The sequence below is a fragment of the Argiope bruennichi genome, chromosome X2 (genome assembly GCF_947563725.1).
Source record: "Argiope bruennichi chromosome X2, qqArgBrue1.1, whole genome shotgun sequence".
Lineage (NCBI taxonomy): Eukaryota > Metazoa > Arthropoda > Arachnida > Araneae > Araneidae > Argiope > Argiope bruennichi.
The window spans coordinates 61,077,193-61,099,694 of record NC_079163.1 but is presented as its reverse complement, the minus strand read 5'-3'; the positions used below and the strand labels follow the sequence as shown (position 1 = coordinate 61,099,694).

The window sequence follows — 22,502 nt, the reverse complement described above, 5'->3', positions numbered from 1 at the left end:
AAAGCGTAAAAAGTACATTTGTTTCCAGTTCATTTGGATGAACTAATTTACAAATAGAATATCTAAATGCATTTCCTAAAGAATGAATAGTTCAAGTGATTGATTCAAGGGAAACATGATATCTCAAAATCAATTCAATACAATTTCATGAAATTTGGTATGCATGCATCCAAAACCTTTCGCGGATTTTAAGATAGCTTCTTTTAGACATGTTTTACAGACACTTTAAGTTCAAAAAATATACAAATTTTGACAAAAAAATCATTAGCTGCAATTTCAAATGCTCATATTTTTTTTACTTATTAAAGTAATTTTTATCTTGTGGCCTGTGACATTTTATGTAGTTTGAGCTATATATAGATAAAATAAAAATTAAATAAATTAAAAAAAAAAAATTCGTCTCCGAACCTAGTCGGATACCTCACGTCAAACAAGTTTAAAATAAGCATCTAAGTATGTAAAATCAAATTTTACATTATTTTTTTAATCTTATTTTATTTAATAAGGAGCTAAGGAAGATATTTTTTTCCCATATTAATCATTCTTAATCAGTTTCATTTTCATATTTTTCTTCGTTTCATTTTAGAGATAATAAAATTACGAAAAAAGTGGGAAGAAGAAATGTATGCTGCAATGGCTGAAAACGATCGGGATCTGATGCAGATGAAACAGTCTTATGATGATAAATTGAAACTAGCCAGGCAACAAAAAGGATTTGTAAGTTTTTGTCTTATTTTAGAATAATTTAATATCCTTTCTTTTCAATCTAAAAATACATTCTTTTTAATTGCGTAAATACAAATAAAGATTTATTTTGTCTTCAATTCAAAGTCAAAATACTTTATGTAAGAAATGCCTTTTGCAAAAATTCTTTTTAATATAGAAACTAATATAAACTTCGTGAAAAACTGAGCTCAAAGTAATTTTTAATACAATTTGATGATTGATTTTCCAATGACTTCTTAATTGCATTAACAACATATACAGTGATTTTCTTTTTTAAAAATTGAGTTTTATATGAAATATTTTTAATAAAAAAGAAAATATGAGAATATTTTTCATATTTCAAGAATAATTTTGATGAATTTCATTCGCAGGAATGGGATATAGCTAAAATAGAAAAAGAGAAGAAAGTCAGACCTCATTTCACAAACCTCAATTTTGATCCTATGCTATCTGGGAAAATTGTTCATTTGTTAAAGGCAGGAGAAAATATCGTTGGTAAAACAGACCAAGCTGATATACAACTTCTTGGGCCAAGGTAAGTCACTTCAATTTATTAAAACCATTGATGTTCAGTACACTCCCAAGTATCCGGCCTAATGTGGAGGAAGGGTTGGCCGGATAACAAAAAAAGTCGGACAAGCCAGAGTTCTATGAACTCATTTTTTTGCCAACCAATACCAGAAGTCAAAGTTTTTATATCAAAACTCACTGATATAACACGTATTATCTTACTTCTTAATGAGTACTAAGCCCTCCATTTATCTCAATGTGAAGCAGCCACGGCCCAATGAATCATAGAAGCAGTAGTCTGTAACGTGTTGAGTTCAAATATAAGGTTCTGTCCTGGTAGTTTATATATGTTTATCTACTGCACTGCACGTTTCAAGAATTTATTAGAGAAAAGTAAGTTAAAGGATATAAAGTGTTCATATTTTTATATAAATTCTGTTATCTTCACTGTGGTATACTTCAAAAAGCAGTACACACGCACACACACACACACGCCAAGAACAATTTACAAATGCTGTAGGTATAGCGCAGTTATAATTAGGAACAGTGGCAACAGCTGAAGTCCGTTACACACTAACGAAACAATGAAAAACCAGCAGAAAGTTGCTCTTTTCCTTTCACAACTTGTATTTTGCACACGACACGTAGGAGGATCGTAGCATACGCCCGCTTCTAATACCTTTGTAATGTTGCCAATGTAACACCTTGCCTTCCTCATTTAATTTCGATAAAAGAAAATTAGGCCTGATAGTAAGTAAGCTGGATAGTCGCGAACCGGATACTCGGGGGTGTACTATATTTTGAAATGCGTATTAAAGAGAAGAACAATATTTATTTGACCCCATGTTTATTTGAAATGGGCTTATTTTCAGATATGAAATTTTAAATGAGATTGATTAGATACTATTCTATTTTGCCAAATTTTAAATAATATATCTATCCGAATATTAAATTCTTTGTCTTGATTATTTTGTATAAAATTTGATCTTTCATGCTCTGAAATGCGGTTGCAATTTTAAAATTCAGTTGTGTGTCACAATGGATATCTGATTGGCATCTTTTGGTAGAGTGCTTATTTTTTGAGGTCTCTCCCAGGTGAATTTTTTAATGTGTTTTTCTGAATGAACATTATATTTTCTATATCATAGCATTCAAGAAAGGCATGCCATCATCAACTACTTGGAGCATGGAGGTGTGACTTTGGAGAAATATCAGAGTGAATGCAGAATTCTTTTAAATGGAGAACCTCTCGCTGCTCGAGCTCTTTTGTCTCATTGCGACAGGTAAAGACAATTTCATACTGAAACGAAGTAATAAAATAAAATGAGGAAAGTAATTAATACTCATAAATATCATGTTTGCTCCATTTTATAACTTGTTTGAACTATTTTTATATTAATCTGTTATTAATAATATTGATTTGTGTTCAAGAAAATAAAACAATTATTCCAAAACAATTTCCAATTTGCTTCAGCAAGAAATATTCCATATTACATCATAGTACTTTATTCTGCTTCATTATCAACCATTCTGCTCAAAAGATCAATTTAAAAATTAGAATAAGATAATTGTTAATTTTTATGTTAAGATCATGCCCTTATATTAGATGCTTGCATGTATTTTAATCAGTGACATCTATTGGTAAACATGCGAAGTATCTATATAAGCACCAACGGTTTTGGATTTTACCAATTTACTATTACTTTATTGTTATCATTTTGAATGTTTTCCATTTAGTATTATCGAGTTATTTAGTGTATAAAGACCCTAACCATGGAGTGTTCCAAATTGCATTTTCAATATTAATTGCTTTTTTTGTTTGATTTAAATAAATCTGCTACCGTAGCCCATCAGACACTTTTAGAAACTTATGGTAATGCTGCTCCATCATATCCCAATTGTCGGTTTTGGTTTCAACGATTTATGAGTGGTGATTTCGATGTCAATAACAAAGAACAACCTGAAGGAGGGGAAAAAAATGAAAACAATCAATTCCGAGGCTTATTGGACGAAAACGGGGAAAAGTTGTAGAAAACGAAGGAAAATATTTTGATATATTTGTACCAATTTTTCTCAATAAATGCCTTTTTAAAGTGAAAAAATTATCAAAATATATCCAAGCACTTAATATAATAAATTTGATGATCTTTCATAAGAACATACAAGTCATTGTCAGTAGACAGGAATCTTAAGATAAAAAAAAGTGGCAGGAGCAGAGGTTTTACAATGTTGTTAGATGAGAAAAATGACTTCGAAATACAAAACACCTCTAAAAGAGATGTAACTCAATTTGTACAACGCATGTCTGAAATACATTCGATATTACATATAAATTTAATAAGCTTTCGAAACAGTAAACTTTTCTTTCTCTCTCTTTTTTTTTTCTTTCAGAATTCTGTTTGGTACGACCCAGTTGTATGTATTTATTCACCCAGATCAGATGAAAAAGACGGGGAAAAAGTACCCTGAAGTGACATATGAAATGGCCCAAGAAGAAATTGCTTCGAAAGCTGGAATATCTGTTGATGACGATGAATCACTCGGTAGGCAAAAATGTTTTTCAAATTATGTTCGTGTTGCTGCTATATAATTTTATTATTCTTTTCAAAACAGAACCATTTCTGTAATATTATGAAAATGGAAAAGCTTAATACTTTTATTGGTGTTTCCGATGTGGTTGATGTTATTTTATAAATGTTTCAAATAGATCATGCCTTTTAATCTATTTGCTGTCATTTGTGAGAGATTTGGCAATGAATCTGCACCTCACTGGAATATAAAAATAAAATATAAAAACAAAATATTGTTCATAGGCGAGTATCTGACAGTAAGAAAACTCACATCCGCTTATTTATTTGGCTAACATGCACATACCTTCAATATCAGACAGTTGCCCGGAGAAAGATTTTGTTGCTTTCATTGCAGTCAGCAATTGTTCGGGTAAATCCTGGTCTAATGTCGGGTTTACATTCGGCTAGTTATAAGACAGCCAATAGGCAGTGCATGCGTAGAAAGGGATTGGTTTATGTTTGCCACAATTTCATGAGATAGATTCAGGCATTCCATGCTTGACTATAAATTGCCGCTTTGGCGTCCCTGCATTTTTTTTTCACTGCGTATCGTATTAAAATGATGGATATTTACACAAAGAAACATGGTAAAATAAAAAAAAGTCAATATACATAAATTTAGTAAACTATAGAAAAGAAATTGCAAATAAAATGAAAAAAAAATACACAACCTTGCATCAGAAAGAACAAAGAGCAAAAAATGTCCGAATTAATCTATGATAAGTGATCAATTTTTTCGCGCCAAAAAACCCGACAAATTCTACAAACGCATGCGCAGTGAGAAAAAAAAATACAATACAACAGCATGTTGTCCCGTCAGGATAATTACTTGCCATCGACCGAACATCATTTTTCAGCCTTTCTATGTATGCGCTGCCTACTAGTCGCCTTATAACTAACTGGCCGAGTGTAAACCCCTCATAAGCGTATTATGTATCACGCATGGTAGTTGTGATGCATCTCGAATCAGCGCTGTAAACGTATGGATTAATTTTTATTTTCAGCAGAATAATTGGAACGAAAAATGAAGGAAGAATTATCTTGGTGGTTGAAAGCTAATTTAATGAAGATATTTCTTACAAAACATAAATCTTATGAGAGTAATTCATTCTATATAATGGTACAATAAATAATCATTCTCTTGTGAAGTTTTCCTCCAGAGAATGCATCTATGTTGTTGAAGAGATTTGTAGAAAGAAAGAAAATGAGAATCCCTTTTTGCGTATCAAAAGCTTTATAAATAAACCTACATCTTTTCATTAGCGCCCAGAAAACAAATTTGAAGCACAATAATTCTCAAAAGAAGTATTTTATTTCAAATTGAAGTAAATGACAGCATCGTCAATTAGAAAATTCTAGAAATCCTTTTCATTAAATGATGTATTCTTAATACATGTAGCAAAGAATAGGATAGACACTGTTGATACATTGAAAAGTTAAAATGTCTGCAGGAACGTTAAAAAATATTACTGTGTACTGCAGAACTATAAAAAAATATTACTATCTGAATCCTATAAATCCAAAACATTTTCTGTTATTTGTAGACATTATGATAACAAACAGTCCCGTTTTAGCTGTTTATTCGAAGTTTGGTCAATGGATACTGAAAGATGAATGTTTTTTCGCTTATTTAAATTCATTTCGGTGTTCTTTGAATATATTTAATATTAAATTACTGTTAATGTAACATTTTTCAGTTTTAAATCTTTGTTTCAATATTATAGACAAGAAATGTTACTTCAAGAGCGAAAAGTGGGTTATTGGAATCAAAGCTATATTGCATGGACTGTTATGACTTTTAAATACCGGGTTAGCAAGAAATATGTTACCCACTTCAAAGAGGTCTAAAATGCGTTCTATTGGTCCAAATAAGAAAAAATTTGAACTATATATTATTCAGATGATGCGCTTTACATTTATTAACTTAAAAAATTCAGTGCAAAAATTCACCAATAGATGGCGCTGTAACAAAAATAACATTTATTTGGATATATTGAAAATGTGAAACATAATTTGCGTTACAGAGCATGTATATTACCATTTTCTTTCGATAAAAAGAAGGTGGATTCTGTACGAATATTAGTTTCTTCTCTGTTCATGCCGATGTTGCAAGAAAAAGCGCTACTGGTGAAACTGTTCTACCAGAACCAACAAAACTCCGTTGCAACTCTAAAGGAATTTCGTTGTATGAAACAGATACGAAGAGGTCCAATGTCTCCAAGTGCCCTACGCAAGATGATGCAGAAATTTAAAAAAACCAGGAAACTTGGCATTATTCCAGGTAGAGGACGAAAAAGAAAAATCCCGTCTTCCAGCGTCGAAAATGTTGCGATCGCGCTCGTTGAAGTCAGCAGTCAGTCGCCGAATAATAGTGTGAGTTTGCCAGTTGTTTCCCGTGTTCTGGATATGCCGTAATCAACTGTACGAAAAATCGTATGGCAGATTTTGCATTTTTATCCATACAAAATCAAGTTGCAGGACGGGGACTTAGAGATTCGTAAAACTTGTGCACTTCAGTTCCTTGCTCGAATGGCGGTTGACACAACTTAGCCATGGAACATTCTGTGACGTGATGAGGCCCACTTTTGCCTCAATGGGCAACTTAAAACCCATAACTGTCGAATTTGGTCAGAGAAAAACCCTCGGGGTGTTGTTCCTGAATAACACCCTCGTTATTCAGGAACAACCCTTGCATCCTGAAAAAGTGACAGTATGGTGTGGTTTACAGCTACCATTATCATTGGACCGCATTTCTTTGAAGAGATAATTCAAATGGAATCCAAACCTATTCCGTCACATGACAACGGTACCATGATATGCTGAGGGATTTTGTAACCCAATTCTTCTACAGCGTGGATGTCTTCAAGACATCATTTTCAAGCAAGATGGTGCACCACCTCATATTGATCGTCGTGTAAAGCGATTGTTAATACAGCATCTTACAGAAGCACGAGTTATCAGCCGTCATTTCCCAATAGCATGGTATCTTCGCCATCATATCGCCAAAGGCCATCATATCTACCAGATCTGAAGGACAACATTCGGCGCCATATTCTTAATATTCCTGCAGACTCGCTCCGGTCATCTATAGAAAATATGGTTTTCCGATTAGAGCATATTGTTGATAATGAAGGAGGACATATTGAGCAATTTTAATTTTACTTTATTAAACAATTATTGTTATTGTATGTGTGTGTTGTAATTGTTGTGTGTATTACAACGCCACCAAACGGCGAATTTTTGAACTTTTTTTATTTAATAAATGTAAAGCGCATTATCTCAATAATCTGTAGTTCAAATTTTATCACATTTGGATCAATAGAACGCATTTTAGAGCCCTCTGAAGTGGGTAACTTAATTCTTGCTAACCCTGTATATTAAGTTAACCATTGAGTTAACTGATTATTGAAATGAAATTCTTTATAGCATTGCTAATATGTCTGGAAATTTAGAACTAGCAAGACGGAATCTAACCTAATAAAACTGGAATAAATTTAATATTTTAATTTTTTTTCGTAATAGACACAGCCCTTCTAAACAAAGACCTTATCGAAGTTTTGCCCGGAGTGGAGGAAGCGAATGCCATTAGCGAAGAGTTGGATAAAAAAGTGAAATTCGAAATAATGCTTCTATCTCCACAATGGTTAGGAAAGACATCAGGAAAAACAGAGGTAAGAGCTCTATTCCATGATTCTTACTGAAAACGGAAAAAATTGCATACATTTGTTAGATACCCAACAGAAACACCATGCTACTCATGAGAAACGCGCTAAATTAAGATGTAACTGGAGATGTCTCTTCAAGTTCAAAAATCTAGTTAGCTTTGAAAGAGAAGGGTTAGCAAATTACAGACTCGGTGAAGAATATTGTTTCGAATCAGTAATATTGCTCTCTTGCGCAGTAAATGTCATTGTAAGGAAAGTAATTTTAAAGATATTTCTAATGGCTTCTAGGTCAATGACTCCTTGCCTTGGCGCCCATTTGGCGACAAAACTGTAGGTTCTCGAAAGTGTAGGAATTTTGGCGATATATCTATTAGAAGATAGAATTCGCAGACCCTTATAGAAGCTTCTGTACTTCAGACTACAGAAACCCGAGAGAAAGAGTTAATCAGTCCAATGAATTCTCACTTTGGCGTGTTGATCGCGGAGCGAGATCTCTAGTTGTTTCAATACTTTGCATTTTTGCTTTTATTTAAAGCGATTTGCTGTTGGCTATTATATCGTTAATTTCTGCAAATGTTGTCTTTGTGCACGCTTCGTCAGTGTTTTGTTCTCTCTAATGGAATAAAGCATCTTTATACGTTATCTATCTCGACAGATTTCTAATGCACACCAACCGGTCGAATTTTTTGTAACAGTTTTAACAATTTTTAATTTAATGGATCATAAATGAGCTTAAATGGGAAATGATGTAATTTACATTTATATATATATATATATATATATATATATATATATATATATATATATATATATACACACTGCAGGAATTACATGTCATTCTTGTAAAAGAGAGCTGAAAAGCATTGTCATTGATGTAAGTCATTGTGGTTTCTCTCAAACTTTGCATTTTATTTCATAAAATAAGAATTCTCCAGGATTGTAATACAGATTTTGAACAAATCATTCTGATTCCTAAGCAATCCACACCAGTGAACCTGCTCCTATTCATAAAACATGAGCTGTGCATGAGCTGTGATCTCAATTCCTTGAAACAATCGCGAGTTTAATGGTTCGTCGAATTCCAACTAGATCACATTGCCCAATAGGGCTTTGAAATTTTCGCTTGAAATTGTCAGGCCAAACTCTGCAGGAAATTCACAACTATTTAAATCCAATACTATAAATGCATTATATAATTCAATATTGTGTTAATATATTGCAAGTTCTTTAAATCGGATTAATTTGTATAACTCACAAAATTGTACTGAAAACGCACTTTCTACATTTCCCGAAGAAAGAAGTCTAAAACCACTCTAAATGAAGTTAAAAAAGTGAATATATAAACATGCTCTATTTAATTTTGAACAATAAGCATAACCAAAGTAATTCCGAAATTCTAGTGCTACCAATTATGTGTTAAAATGAGCTCACCATGTTTCTCGTTTTTCCAAGTCACGAAGTATTTTTTTAAAAATATCTGTTATTACCCAATATGTATTATAGAGAAATATTCTGTTTCTTTCTTTCTTATTGATTCCGACAGGTGTACGTGAAAATGCGCAACTTGGAAACTGGAGTCGAATTCACATGGCCGAAAGAAAAATTCTTGAATAGGATGTATGTGATGAAAGAGATGTATCAGAATTATGAAGCTGGTGAGGAGTGGGATGTTGAGGAAGTAAATATATTTTGTTTCATTTTTCTAAATGCAGCATTTTCTAAACAATTAAATTTGAAAAATTCTCTTTTAATCCTTTCTAACGATTAATGAAATGTTAATATGTAGATGGGAAATAATGACTTCTCTGAAATAGAAAAACATCAGTTTACACGTTTAATATCAATATATTATTTTTGTGAATACTTGTATTTTTTAACGAGACATAAAGTGTTGTCGAACTTAAACCTTTTCAAGTTAGTATTCTCTGTAGAGCGTGATACTAGTTATAATGATAAAAGATTTGGATAATACGTAAGTAATGCATTCGAAATTCATTTAAAAAATGATACAATAATCTGCCATAAAATGGCGCTGTAACTCTAATAAAACTTGCATCAAACGTTCAATAGGTTGCAAAGTCTCTTAGTACACCTTTCCGATCTGAGGACAGTTTATTCTATATCTGAAAGCAATAACTCTGCTTTCAGTCGTGCGAGATCTCAACGAATGCTGTCTGTTAAATTTTATAAGTTTGTTTCTGCTAAACCTGACATTTTAAAACTTTTGATTGCCAAAAGACCAAAGAAGTAAGATCACGTAGGTGAGGAGTAAATTGGTTAGAAAAGAGTGGCTGATCACCTGCGTAGTGGTGAAATCTTACCCTAATACCCCTAATACTTGTTGAACGACACGATGAATGTGGGAATAAAAATCGTGTCTCCGGTGAGGCAACGTTTCTCTGGTTCTCGGTGTCCAAACATTTCTAGCATGTCTTGATACTTTTTAAATTTACCTAACAACTTTCAAAGCCATTTGATGTTACTTTCTCAATAAATAAATATGTCTGAATAATAGACATTAATTGAAACCGCACCAGACCGTGACATTTAAGTACACATACATAATAGAATTGCGAAGGGCTCTTCAATTGGCAATTGTGGGTATTCATCTGTTCATTCTGGTGAGAGATGGTCTTATATCAGCATCAACTGGCATACATGCAAGGAACAGCAGAACAAATACTTACCTAACTTCTACTTCACCCGGACATACAGCAGTAGGAGACGATGAATTTTATGTAGATAATAACCAAGAAGCCCTCGCATGATTTTGCAGACGGTTGAATTAGCATTTGAACAACACGAGAAAAACGACACACTCACGATTACCATGTTGTGATTGGCTAGCTGCTTCAAATGATATATCCATATCCATCATTTCTGTAGCCTTGATCGAATTTTACTTTAAATTTGAGGTTTCATTAAACAGTATATCTATTATAAATGTTTACGGCTATTCAACGCAATTATTCGCGGCGTGTTTTTAGCCAGGTTGTCACAGAAGATGACATTCTTGCTCTCAACAAATTTGTTTTTGTTAAGTTTCAGAAATTTAAAAAAACGATAGCAATCGAGAAGAGCTTTGTTCTAATGCTTTTATCACTCTATAATCAAAATCTTTGTGAAATTCATGTTTTAAGGAGTTTGAATTAATATTCATGTTACATCATCTTATTTTATTTCAGAAAACACCTCATCTGAAAAAGTTCACTTGCACAACAAAGTTGCACAATTATCCAAAAACAAACTTTTTATTATGTTTCGGCATTCTAATGGATTGAAAATATTGCAAAAATAAAAGCTGAATGTCTCACAATTGGCTATTATTTAAACTTGTTCCTCGGAAGGAATTAATATTGTTTTCTAAAAATGCACCCTGATACGATTTAAAAAACTATCTTCGCAAATTTCATAAAACGAAATAACCTTCTTATTTTTGTAGAGTCGTGATCCTTTCATTGAAGATTTGGATACAGAAGTACAAATCGGAAATGTTCAAGTATTTCTGCAACCATTGGCATACATGGTAATTCTGATCTACTGTTATTGAAAAAAAAGTAAAAAAGGTATATCTACATCAACTTATTTTCAAATTCGTTTTCATTTAGGTAGAGCTGAAAGAACAACTTGAAATAGTTGACTACAAAGGGACAGAAGTTGGCATCATGAATGTATGTATGAGCATTTGTATTCATGCACTTCGACACAAGATGATGAGTCACTCATAATGTGTACCAAATAATGTGTTTAAGTAGGCCTCATACATAATATGATCAACTTTTAATCATTCATTACTTTTGAATGCTACATGTTTAAACATTTTTGGAAAATTAAAAAATTTTATGATTTAAACAGTTTTTTTACATTATGTTTAAATTAATTTGAACATGAGTCAATTTAAAAAGCTGAATTTGAAAAAAAATAAATATTATTTTCAAATTTTTCGTTCATAGAAATTGTTTAAATAAAATGAGCCAATACTAGAGAGTTTTCATTTATATAAGGAATTACATGTTTTATAATTTTAACTAATCATTCTAATTTTATTTTCTACACGTTTGAAAGTGGATTTGCAGTTTTAAAAAATGACTTATTAAATAATATTAGCCCATGAAACTATTATTTTAGCATGATACTAACGTATTTCATCTAAGGTGTTGTTTTACAAGGAGAAATCATTCATTAAATATTCTTGAAGTATATTTGTGAAAACTTACTTGAAAAGATGTATTGTAAACGCGACGATTGGTATTCTGAATGGAATGCATATTTCAAATGTAGAACACAAGAACAATCAGAGAATTTCAAATCCTTTTTCAATAAACATAGAAGAAAAGAAAACACCCTTTAATACTCGACATTTTAAAGGGTGATTTCTTTTCGAATGGAAGTCAGTTCATTATTACTTTTCATAACCTGGTGTTTTTGTAACATGAGCAGTATTGGCGCCAATAAGTCAGCAGAACGCTCCGCCTACTAAATTTGTAGCTCCACCAAGTGATGAAATCATATAACCTTTTGAGTGTATGTGAAAATACCAGAGAGAGGCTGTGTTGGGAGTGTTGAGAATAAAGGAACAGAGATACAGTCCAAGAGTTTGTGTTTCATTTTTATGTGATTGAGTTTTCTAAAAACTGAGCTATCGAGGGCGAAAACAAGCAGGTTATAAACATCTAGAAGATAAATCTGAAACTAGCACTGATTATTCCTATTTCCAATTTTTCATAATGGAACTTGAAATTTTGTAGAGAAGTTATATGTTCCGTTTTATGAAGTTTAATAAACAGTGCGTCTAAAGTACCATGCTATGAATAAACAAAATTTCTCTTTTGAAATTCAGCCATTTTAGATTTTAACCCTTCTTTGCATAATTTCTCTCTCTCTCTCTCTTTTTTTTTTTTTTTTTTTTTTTTGGAAATAAATCAGGATGATATAATCCATGCTCTAAATTAAAGGAAGAAGTTATATGTTCCGTTTTATGAAATTTAATAAACAGTGCGTCTAAAGTACCATGCTCTGAATAAACAAAATTTCTCTTTTGAAATTCAGCCATTTTAGATTTTAACCCTTCTTTGCATAATTTTTCTCTTTTTTTTTTTTTTTTTGGAAATAAATCAGGATGATATAATCCATGCTCTAAATTAAAGGAAAAGTGTTAAAAAAATCCTAGCATAAATACATGATATAAAATAATTTAAAAACAGTACGATGGAAATATCCATCATCAAGTAAATTTACATGTTGAGCTCAGTACAAAATACATAAAAAATGTCTTTGTATCATTTATATTCCTGCCGGTAATTAAAAAACAATTATTATTATTATTTAGACACAAATTAATTCCACATTTACTGCATAAGATTGTAGAATATCCTTTGCATTCCGGGTATTAGCGCCGGAGTGACCCACATACTTTAGGTCAATCTTCAATGCCCCTCTTTTCTACATTTCTCTACAAGAATATCAAAATAAACGTATAGTAAAAAACATTTTCGTCATGCATTAGAAGTGAAACAACTGCATAGTGATGTAAATTTCTTCACATGGTTTTAGGAAGATTATTTGGGGTATTCGATATAAATTGCACATAAAATAACAGAAACACAAAAAACAAACCATTTTTCCACTCATTATCGCTTTTATTAGCAAAAGCATATCAGATTAGTTATAAGAAATATTCAAGAAATCGTACGTTTCTTCCAATCACAACAAGCAGCGAAATGAAAAGTTCAAACCCGCTATAATGATTGTGACATTTGATTTTTTTTGACAGCTACGTTCCTCATTACGCAATAGTCGTGAAAAAAGTTGCCAGCTACAACCAATTTACAGTACACATGTTTTGAGTACATTTTTTTGTTCAATAATTGTTCTGATGGAAATTTCTATCATCATGCAAAGAAGGGTTAAGTTAACGTTATTTAAATCAACATAAGATTTAATGGCTAAATCGCTTATATAACTGGGGTCTTTTGCGCTGTGCAATCTTTTATTTTCCACATCAGATAGTCCACCGTCTATTAAATTAAAACAGCAGAACCAGGGGATCCTTGTTTGATTTCACCATGAAAAATGTAGATAATAAGCAGCCATTAAAAAAAAACATGAAAATCTTTTCTATTTAAAGAATGAAATTCTTAACTTCAATTTTCTTTCTATTCGAATTTTTTTACGAATTTAAAAAATAGTTTCTTTATTTCTTTCGTGATATTGATATATAAAATATAAAAGAAATTTAGACAGTAATATGAAATATATAATCTTGAAGTATTATTTGTCGATTGCAAATTGAATCAAAATATCCTTTTTTCTAAAGAAGTAAAGTTTTTAATGATATGACAAATGGAAACATATAATTGGTTATAATGTTTCAAACTGTGCATCATTTATCATACAGCCATATTAATAATATAAAAGCTTACTTTTAAAAGATCTGTATATAAATGATGCTAATACATTTGAGCAAAATTCATTTTCTAATTTCTGCCAGGATATTCTTGGCCGTTTCTGACGATTCATTTGATCGTATCTAAATGGCCAATTAATTTTATGGCAAGATTTATCACTTTCAGTATATTGAGGAATGAAATCAAAAGCTAACAATTTCTTGGATTCTGTTGGAATAGTTAGATTGCTGTTGAACCATTTTTAATTAGGTCAATCAATATTTAAATAAAACTTATTAACGCAGAAAAGACAAATTTTAAAGAATTTTTGAAAAGTTCTTTTTTCTTAAGACGTGTTTAAGAAAAATTCCTAACATAAAACTCATTACGATTTTCATTCCTTATAGATAGAAATTGTTCCTTGCACCCCTCAAGGAAAAGAATATACGGAACATGATGACATGTTTGTCGATAATCCAAATGAATTAATTGGAAAAGACTTGCATTTTATGGTTAAGCTTTTAGGCTGTCGTGGTTTACCATCCAGATTTAACGTAAGTATATCAGTGATTTTATACTTTATAAATCGCTTCATGCCTGATTTACCCTCAAAATTCTTAAAATTAGCAAATAATTCTGATTATGAATATAGTTGTGGAAAATCTTTATAAACCGATAATGAATAAAATAATAAATGGAAGAAAAAGACACACTGCCTGTGAGATTCGAAGAACAGCGTCTTAAGTCATTTGTCAGAGATGAGCAAATGAAAATGGGATAGCAAACGTTTGTCAAAAGCAGTAGGGAATTGGTTACAGTAGCAAAGCATAGGAAATAGTAGCGTTTCATTTAGTTGTGAGAAAAGTATGTTTACAATTATGTAGTACACTCCCGAGCATCCGGCCTAATGTGGCAGAAGGGTAGAACGGACAACAAAAAAGCTGGATAAGCCGGAGTTCTATGAATTCATTTCTTTGTCCACCACCAGAAGACAAAGTTTTTACCAAACCTCACTGTATATTACATATTTTTCACTTCTTATTGAGTATCCTTTTATCATAAGCAAAGTAGAATGTGAACGTGGCCCGGTGAATCACAGAAGTTGCCGGTTTTTGCCGTTACAACAGAGTCTATTCGCTGTATAGCGAATAGATGCAATTTCTCCTCCTTAGTTACTACAACTTGTTTTCGCTTATCACTCATTTTTAAATTTTCACTGCGGTGCACTTAAAAAAAGCATTAAGCATATCCGAAGAACTATTTACGAAAACTTTACGTACAGTTCAATTATAATCAGGAACAGCGGCAACTATTGAGGTCCGTTACACACTGACGAAACAATGAGCAGAACGCTGCTATTTTCCTGTTACAACTTGTATTTTGCGCACGACACATAGGAGGATCTTAGCTGACGCCCGCTTCCAATGCCTTGGCAATGTTGCAAATGCAAACCTTGCCTTTCTCGTTTAATTACGACAAAAGAAAACTAAGCCAGATAGTAAGGAAGCCGGACAATTGCTAGCCGGATACTCGGAAGTGTACTGTACTCCTTAGAGGCCAGAAAATTGAAAAGGAACCGAACAAGCTACTTAAATAATTTTATATCTAGAAAAGTGTTTGACTATTCATGCCATCCAATTACATATTATTGTGCAATAACATATTATTATTAAAATAATCTTGTCTTAAAAATTTTCTTCAGCTAAGTTCATTAGAGAAACTAAAAAGAAAATTAGATTCGAAAATGACTGAAGCATAAAGTAGCTACGTCAAAGACTAAATTAGCTTAATCAAGGATTTTTTTTTTTTTGCTTGGATTAATTTTTTCTCACCAAAATTAATTACTCTAGATCATTTATTTTATTGTATCAAAAATCGTTATTGATATATTCTGATTATTTTGTTATAACCATATATAATCTGGACATTGTTTAAAGTGGGTTTTTTTTTGTGAGAGAGAAAGAGAGAGAGTTGAAAAACGATTGATTTCTAAGAACGTATTGTCTTTTTAGTTACGCGAACGTTTGAAGGACACAAACTAGGGAAAGAGAAGTCAGTTAGAAAGGCTTATGAATACATATTATAGTTCAGTTTTAGTTTATAGAATAAGAAATTTATTAACATTAAGTTAAGAAACCACATATCATCGACAGATTTCTTTTAACGTATTCATTTGTTTTCTAATTGATGATTACTATTAAAAGATGCTAATTAGTATTAGTATACTTTAATTTTTCAGCTGTACCACCTTTTAATTTTTTTCAGGACATAACGTGCCGGTATAAAGTGTATCTTGATACGGAAGATAACGTCACAGAAGCAATTTCAGATACTTCAAATCCTGACTTCAATCATAAGAAAATATTCTCTTTTAGACGAGTAACTCAGTCCGTAAGTAGTTTGCTACCAAGTCCAAAAGTAATAGAATATGTAGTACGAAACAAACAGACCAACAAACCCCTCCCACGAACAAATAGATGTCACAATCTTTTCCCATATAATGTGGATATAGTGTGATTTTGGTTTTAGGTTATTATAGTCAGATTTAGTATGTTCATTTGAAATTTAACTTCCGTTGAAAAACAACCAAATTTATTTCATCACTCGCAACAAATGATTGAAGGGTTTTATGATCCCCGACTTGAAAAGTTGGTTTTATTATTAGGATTTTCCCATAAATGATTCAATTACTTTTACAGAATATCCGAGAAAATATAGTTTTATATAAAAGTATAGTGAAGATTTAATGTCTCTAAGTATGACTGATTCGTACTAAGTTGTCAAAAAACAAAATTCGTGCTCGTGAAAACAAAATGCTTAGTATAAAAAGTGTTTGATTATGGTCTCTTTAAAAGAATCTTTTGGTAGATTGGTAAATGAAATAAATAATATATAGACAATTAATAAGAATATAATATTTTTATATTCTCCTTAGATGAATTCTGAATTTTATTATCTAAGTTGTACAGAGTATTCATAATTGGATTGACAATTCGAAGAAGGAATTGAAACCACAACTGTTACTGATTTTTTAATCAAACTTTTATATGAGATTATTTACATTAATAATTTAATTAGTAGTTTTCATTCCTTTTTTACAGCTCACAATGATAACATGCATTACATTTACATCGCATGCATGCGATTAATGCTCATTTTTTGATGCTAGTTTATTTCTTCAAACTATTAATCTAATTAAAATCAACCAATGCAGAGCTGCGGCAAAACCATAAATTAAAAAATTGTCAAACTTGGTTGTTTTAATAAAAAGGATTAGATGCTTCAGAGCATTCTTGAATAATTGCAAATAAAAAATCTACTTTTCTAAGCTGTCACAAAGAAACACTTATACAAACTTAGATTAAATTTAGGATTTATTTTAACTGAATGTTATTTATTTCTGTCTTTAAAAGAACTCTTCATTTATTTTCAGCTCGTTGAATATTTGAAAGAAGGATATATTATGATTCAAGTTTGGGGAAAACAAACGACTAGGAAATCTGCAGTTACTCGAGCTCAAGGAAAGAATACAAAAGAAATGTTTCAAGCAGATTTGCTGAACAATGCTAATACGCTCATGAAGGGATTTAGAATGAACGGAAGGGTTTGTATTCATTCAAATTCTTAATTATAATTTCTGCTCAAAGGTATTCAATTGCTTCAAATGATTAAAATTAGCAATTAACTCAATTTCCTTCACAAAATTTCTTACATTTTATTTCAATTTAGAATATTCAAATTCAAAACTGGAATAAATTAATTGCTTAAAAGTAATGCACTATCCACGATATCTTGATATTAGGAAGCACTAGATTTGTAGATTGAAGCATTGATTCTTGGTTTATAGGAAGTATCTAATACATTTTCTTCAATGCGCTACAGGCATCAATGTTTCTATAATATGAATGCTCGTTAAAAAAACCCAAAAAACTCTTGAGTTTGACTATTACACAAAATTTTCACAGATGCAATGATTTAGTTGTCACTTCACAACTGTTTCTGGTGTAGCTAAGCCTTCAAACCTCCAAACAGATAGAAACTCGATGATCTTGTGGACTGGGGTTACAGAGTTCATCTTAAGGGATGGTATTCTGCAATGTCAAATGCACAATTTGCAATCTCGAGTTACTATGGTGCATTATAATGCTCAATGTAGTAAACTATAGCCTCTATGTAAGATAAGTTGGTGAAAAATAACAATGTTTCTTAGAAATGATTGTTCCACAGTACTATTAGTTTCAAGATCCCGAGACTATAAGTTTCAGACGATTTAACTCCACCAAAGGGTGATACACAGTTACGAAGTTTTGTGTGAGACCTTCGCCTTGATTTCCATTACAGTAAGCGTATTTTCTTTCGTCTTTTCCTTATTTTGACAAAATAAGCGTCTTCTGGTTCATGCGCAAAAGGGCGGAAGGTTTCCATATCTGAGAACTGATTGTAAATGACAGCTCTCAATCAATTCGCTTCTTTCAATGTAAATGTCTTAAAAGATTTCTTTAGTGGAATTGTATCCTTATCATACAATATGGCATGTCGAAAACAGCATGAAATGAAGATTAGGTATATTTGAGGTTTCTACTGACAAAATTTCATTACTCTAGTACAAAGAATTGTGCAACACTTTTTAAATGTACCACTTCATTTTATTAATTTTTTTTTGTTGCTAATAAGCTTGAAGGATTTGAAAGATATTTACATTGCATATCGAATACAGCTTATATTATAAAGGATAAAGGAAATTATTTTCTAGATGCACCTTTGTTTGGAAAAATATTTACAATGTTGCTTGTTTGGGAAAACATTTACAAGGCTTGCTTGTTTGGGAAAACATTTACCATGCTTGCTTGTTTGGGAAAACATTTACCATGCTTGCTTGTTTGGGAAAACATTTACCATGCTTGGCAAAAACAGTTTTTTCCATAGGATTGATGTGAAATAAGAGAATGCGTTCAATTCCGAAAAAAATATATAACACATTTATAATAACGTAATTTATTATTTGTAATACATGCTTCGTTTATAGGAAAATTGTCTAAAGACATTTGTTTTTGCATGCGTTTCAAAATGCGGTGAAAATGAGACATAGCATTATCGTTAAATACATCTATTTAACTCGCATAGTTACTGACTTATTAGGGTGAGGCATCTCAATGTACGATGTATCAGTTTTCCATACTTCTAGCGTATTCCTTTTTTAAATGGAAGGCGAATGAAGCAGTTATATCCTACTCTGTTGATGAAACTTCCACAACTCTTTGCTGGGGCACAGAATGCAGTTTCTAGCTATGCTTGTATTTATGCTCACATGTTATTGAAATACAGTGAGTGTAAAACGTTTTCGTATATTAAGAGCATAATTGAAAAACGATCCATTGATAAAAATTATACTTATAAATTCCACTTTAAGTAACTATAAATGTACAATGGAACATACTTTTAATATTTCTATGAGAAATTTGCATGAATGCAAATTTTGTACATGAGTGAATATTTATAAATTTAAAACAATCCATCATCTTGAGGTGTAAAAAGTATTCATATATCACACATATATTGGTCAATATATTCATAATATTTCAACTAATATCTTGAAGGGTACCCTTTAGCGAGAATAACTACCTTGAGTCTCCTCGGCATAGATTTCACCAAATTTGTGTTACTGAGCTAGATATGCTGCCCCATTCTTGATCAAGAGCTGATACGAAGTCATTTTTATCAAGAATGTCCCAAAAATTTTCAGTGGGGTTAAGGTACAGTGACTGAGGAGGAAAATTTCATGAACTTTGGGGTGTTATATAATATCCAGAACCTTATATTTAGGGTTGTATTCTTGGGATTATTAACATGCAGGAAAACTTAATCAACATTCAAGCCATTTTTGTTGAACTAAGTCCTAAATTTTTTTTCCGAATGTCACTATGAAGTTGATGATTCATTATGCTTTTAATACACACTATTTTACCAGCCCCGGATGAACTCATACAACCCCAAACAAGAAGGCTTCCACCACCATGTTTCACTGCTGGCAGTAGTGAATATTTAGGCTGCATTTCTGCATTGCGCTTCCTCCATACCATTCGATCGAAAGATGTTAAATTTGGTTTCTTCTGAAAAATTAATATTTTCCCCGAAATCTGGGCTTTTATTCACGCATTTCGTGGCGAAAGCTAATTGCAGGTTGTGATTCTTTTCATTCACAAAAAAATTCGCCTCACAACACAGCCATGGAAACCCTGTTTTTTGCATGCATTTCGAACTATACTTACGGAAATTGATGTTTCTTTGTTTTTTAATTCTGATTTTAACACTTACTTTGGTATCCTTCTTCAAGAAACGGGCCACAAACCGTCTGTCAAAGGATGCCAGAAAACATGGTCTTCCAGAACGCTTACTGTCTTTAACTGTTCCAATGGCGGCAAATTTTTGCATCATTGATTGCACCATTGAATGAGTTCTACAGATTAGAACAGAAATTTCGCTGTACGATTTACCATATTACGTTGTATGATTTAATACTATTAGCTTTAAAATCCGTTCTCTTTCGGAAACATTCGTTCTTTTACTTTTACGACCCATTGCGGAATTTCCAGTTTCTTATTGCATTAAAAATTCCATCTAAGTTCTTTTAAATAACAAGATGACGTCAGTCATCAGCGCCATCATAAAAACTAAACCAATCACAAAGTACCAACAAAAATTTGCATTTCTTTCAGTGTAGGAATGTTTCTTACACTACAATAAATCGCCAATTTTTAGTTTTTAGTAAATATCACCACTATTGTGATATTTTTTTGCTGATTTTTATAAGCATTTGCATTTGATAGAAGATATTTTGTCAGTTTATGATAATTTTATATTAATTTCAGCAAAATTAGAGTAGCAAAGCTAGCGTCTTTAAAGAGAGCACTCCTGTACGAATACTTTCTACACTCACTGTATTTTTCCCTCGTAATGCAATGCGAAACTATGGCGTTTACTCCAGTGTCTCTCGTTTGTTTTGGAAGCTTCAAACAACCATATATTTCACTGTTTTGCTTGTGGCGAATTGTGATGAGCGAGGATAGAACCTGGGACCTTGTGGTTCGCAGCCCAGTAACATGACCACGATACAAATGCAATTGCTCGTGCAGCGTAGCTGTTAACTGGCTTATAAGCTATCACTACATGCTTTTGAAAGAAAACGAAATGTTAAACACGAACTGATAGTCGTGATAAGGGCAAGATTCTGAATGTGACGTCACGATGTCGTCTTGCCATTCGGTTTTCGAAATTCGCTCGTTTAAGGGAATCATCTTTCTCTTGAATTTTGTCTTACTTATTATGCGAATCACTGCTTATGAGAAAGCTTAACGAGCATTGTTGCGATGACGAGGTTTGATCGAAATGTCTTGTTCGATTTTTGTAGCTCAGGTGAATTAAACTAATGCGTCTATTTAGATGACGATAGACGTGAGTGATAAACCAATATTTATCAGCTTCCTATATAAAGGGAAAAGCTTGGTAGTTATAGCGACGATGTACAGAATAGAAATTATAGAGTTTTGCAGTGTTCTTCCTTTTCGAATAACCGCAATTTGATTCAAATCATGCTTTATTTTTGATTCGCAATTTAATTCTTTACCAAATATTTTTCTTCATCAATGTAAAATAATTATGGGTGAATCTTGATAAAATCTTCGAGTGACTCTGCTTACTTGTAGTCATTTAATATTTTATGATGATTTATTAAATGCAAAGAAGAAAATCCTAGCTTATATATTTAAAGAACATTGCAAACATCATTTTTAAATATTTATTAATCCATAAATATCAAATTTTTATCATTTCTTTTTCAGGTTGTTGATCCTAACAAGCAAAGCATTATAGTCGAGCTTTTATTAATGAAGAAACAACAGCATCGGCAACAACAAAGATTAGTAAGTTCTCAAAAAGTGAAAAATATATTTATTCCTCAATTAAATAGCTAATGTGTATGGATATTTAATTTTTTAGGAAAAGCTAATCTTATTAAATAACTTAAAGAAGTATTTAGAAATTGATAATTGCATGAAATTATTTGTAATCAGATATAAGTCATGTATACTATCTGATCAAAAATACATTTCGAATTGACACGTTTTTTTCCTCTTCAAATTTCTTCTGAAAGCCTGAACAAATTCCCCTTTGAATTTCGAACATATAAAGGAAATGTTCAAACTCGCATTTTACAGTGAAGGGTCGATGAATATACATATATAACCTGTGTAAAATCTTCGGAGAATACTATGACGATTCGAAATGATATTGGTATTGCAGAGAGCTAAATTTCAGTTGCTTTCTAAGAGAAAATAAAAGAGGAAGTGTTTTCCAATTGATATTTTTTAAAACTTTAGTATAATTGAATTGGAGCTTATAAAGGTCAGAAATATGCTAAATAACCTTGCATACTTTTAAATTAAGGACATAATTTAAATTGCAGTATATTAGGCATCATAAATAACAATGTTGCTGTCGTCCCATTATTTGCAAAAACATTTACATCGTAAAAGTGAGTAACTTGAAATATACTACATGATTAAAAGCATTCATAAACTTTTAGGTAATGGGAAACGGCATCAAATTGCAGTGTTTCTTAACTCAATCAGAATTTTGTTTCATTTCAT

General features: G+C 31.7%; 1 protein-coding gene across 2 annotated transcripts in view; it reads left to right on the top strand.

The window, feature by feature from the left end:
* LOC129960473 (kinesin-like protein KIF28) overlaps positions 1-22,502 on the top strand; it is an 84,972-nt gene that overhangs the window by 57,898 nt on the left and 4,572 nt on the right. For both annotated transcript variants that reach the window (XM_056073936.1, XM_056073935.1), the window contains exons 14-25: positions 587-717; positions 1,098-1,261; positions 2,385-2,519; positions 3,628-3,779; positions 7,329-7,477; positions 9,015-9,149; positions 10,914-10,997; positions 11,080-11,142; positions 14,265-14,411; positions 16,123-16,248; positions 17,291-17,461; positions 21,696-21,776. In XM_056073936.1, the coding sequence (XP_055929911.1) occupies positions 587-717; positions 1,098-1,261; positions 2,385-2,519; positions 3,628-3,779; positions 7,329-7,477; positions 9,015-9,149; positions 10,914-10,997; positions 11,080-11,142; positions 14,265-14,411; positions 16,123-16,248; positions 17,291-17,461; positions 21,696-21,776 (1,538 nt within the window). The remainder of the gene's footprint in view (positions 1-586; positions 718-1,097; positions 1,262-2,384; positions 2,520-3,627; positions 3,780-7,328; positions 7,478-9,014; positions 9,150-10,913; positions 10,998-11,079; positions 11,143-14,264; positions 14,412-16,122; positions 16,249-17,290; positions 17,462-21,695; positions 21,777-22,502) is intronic.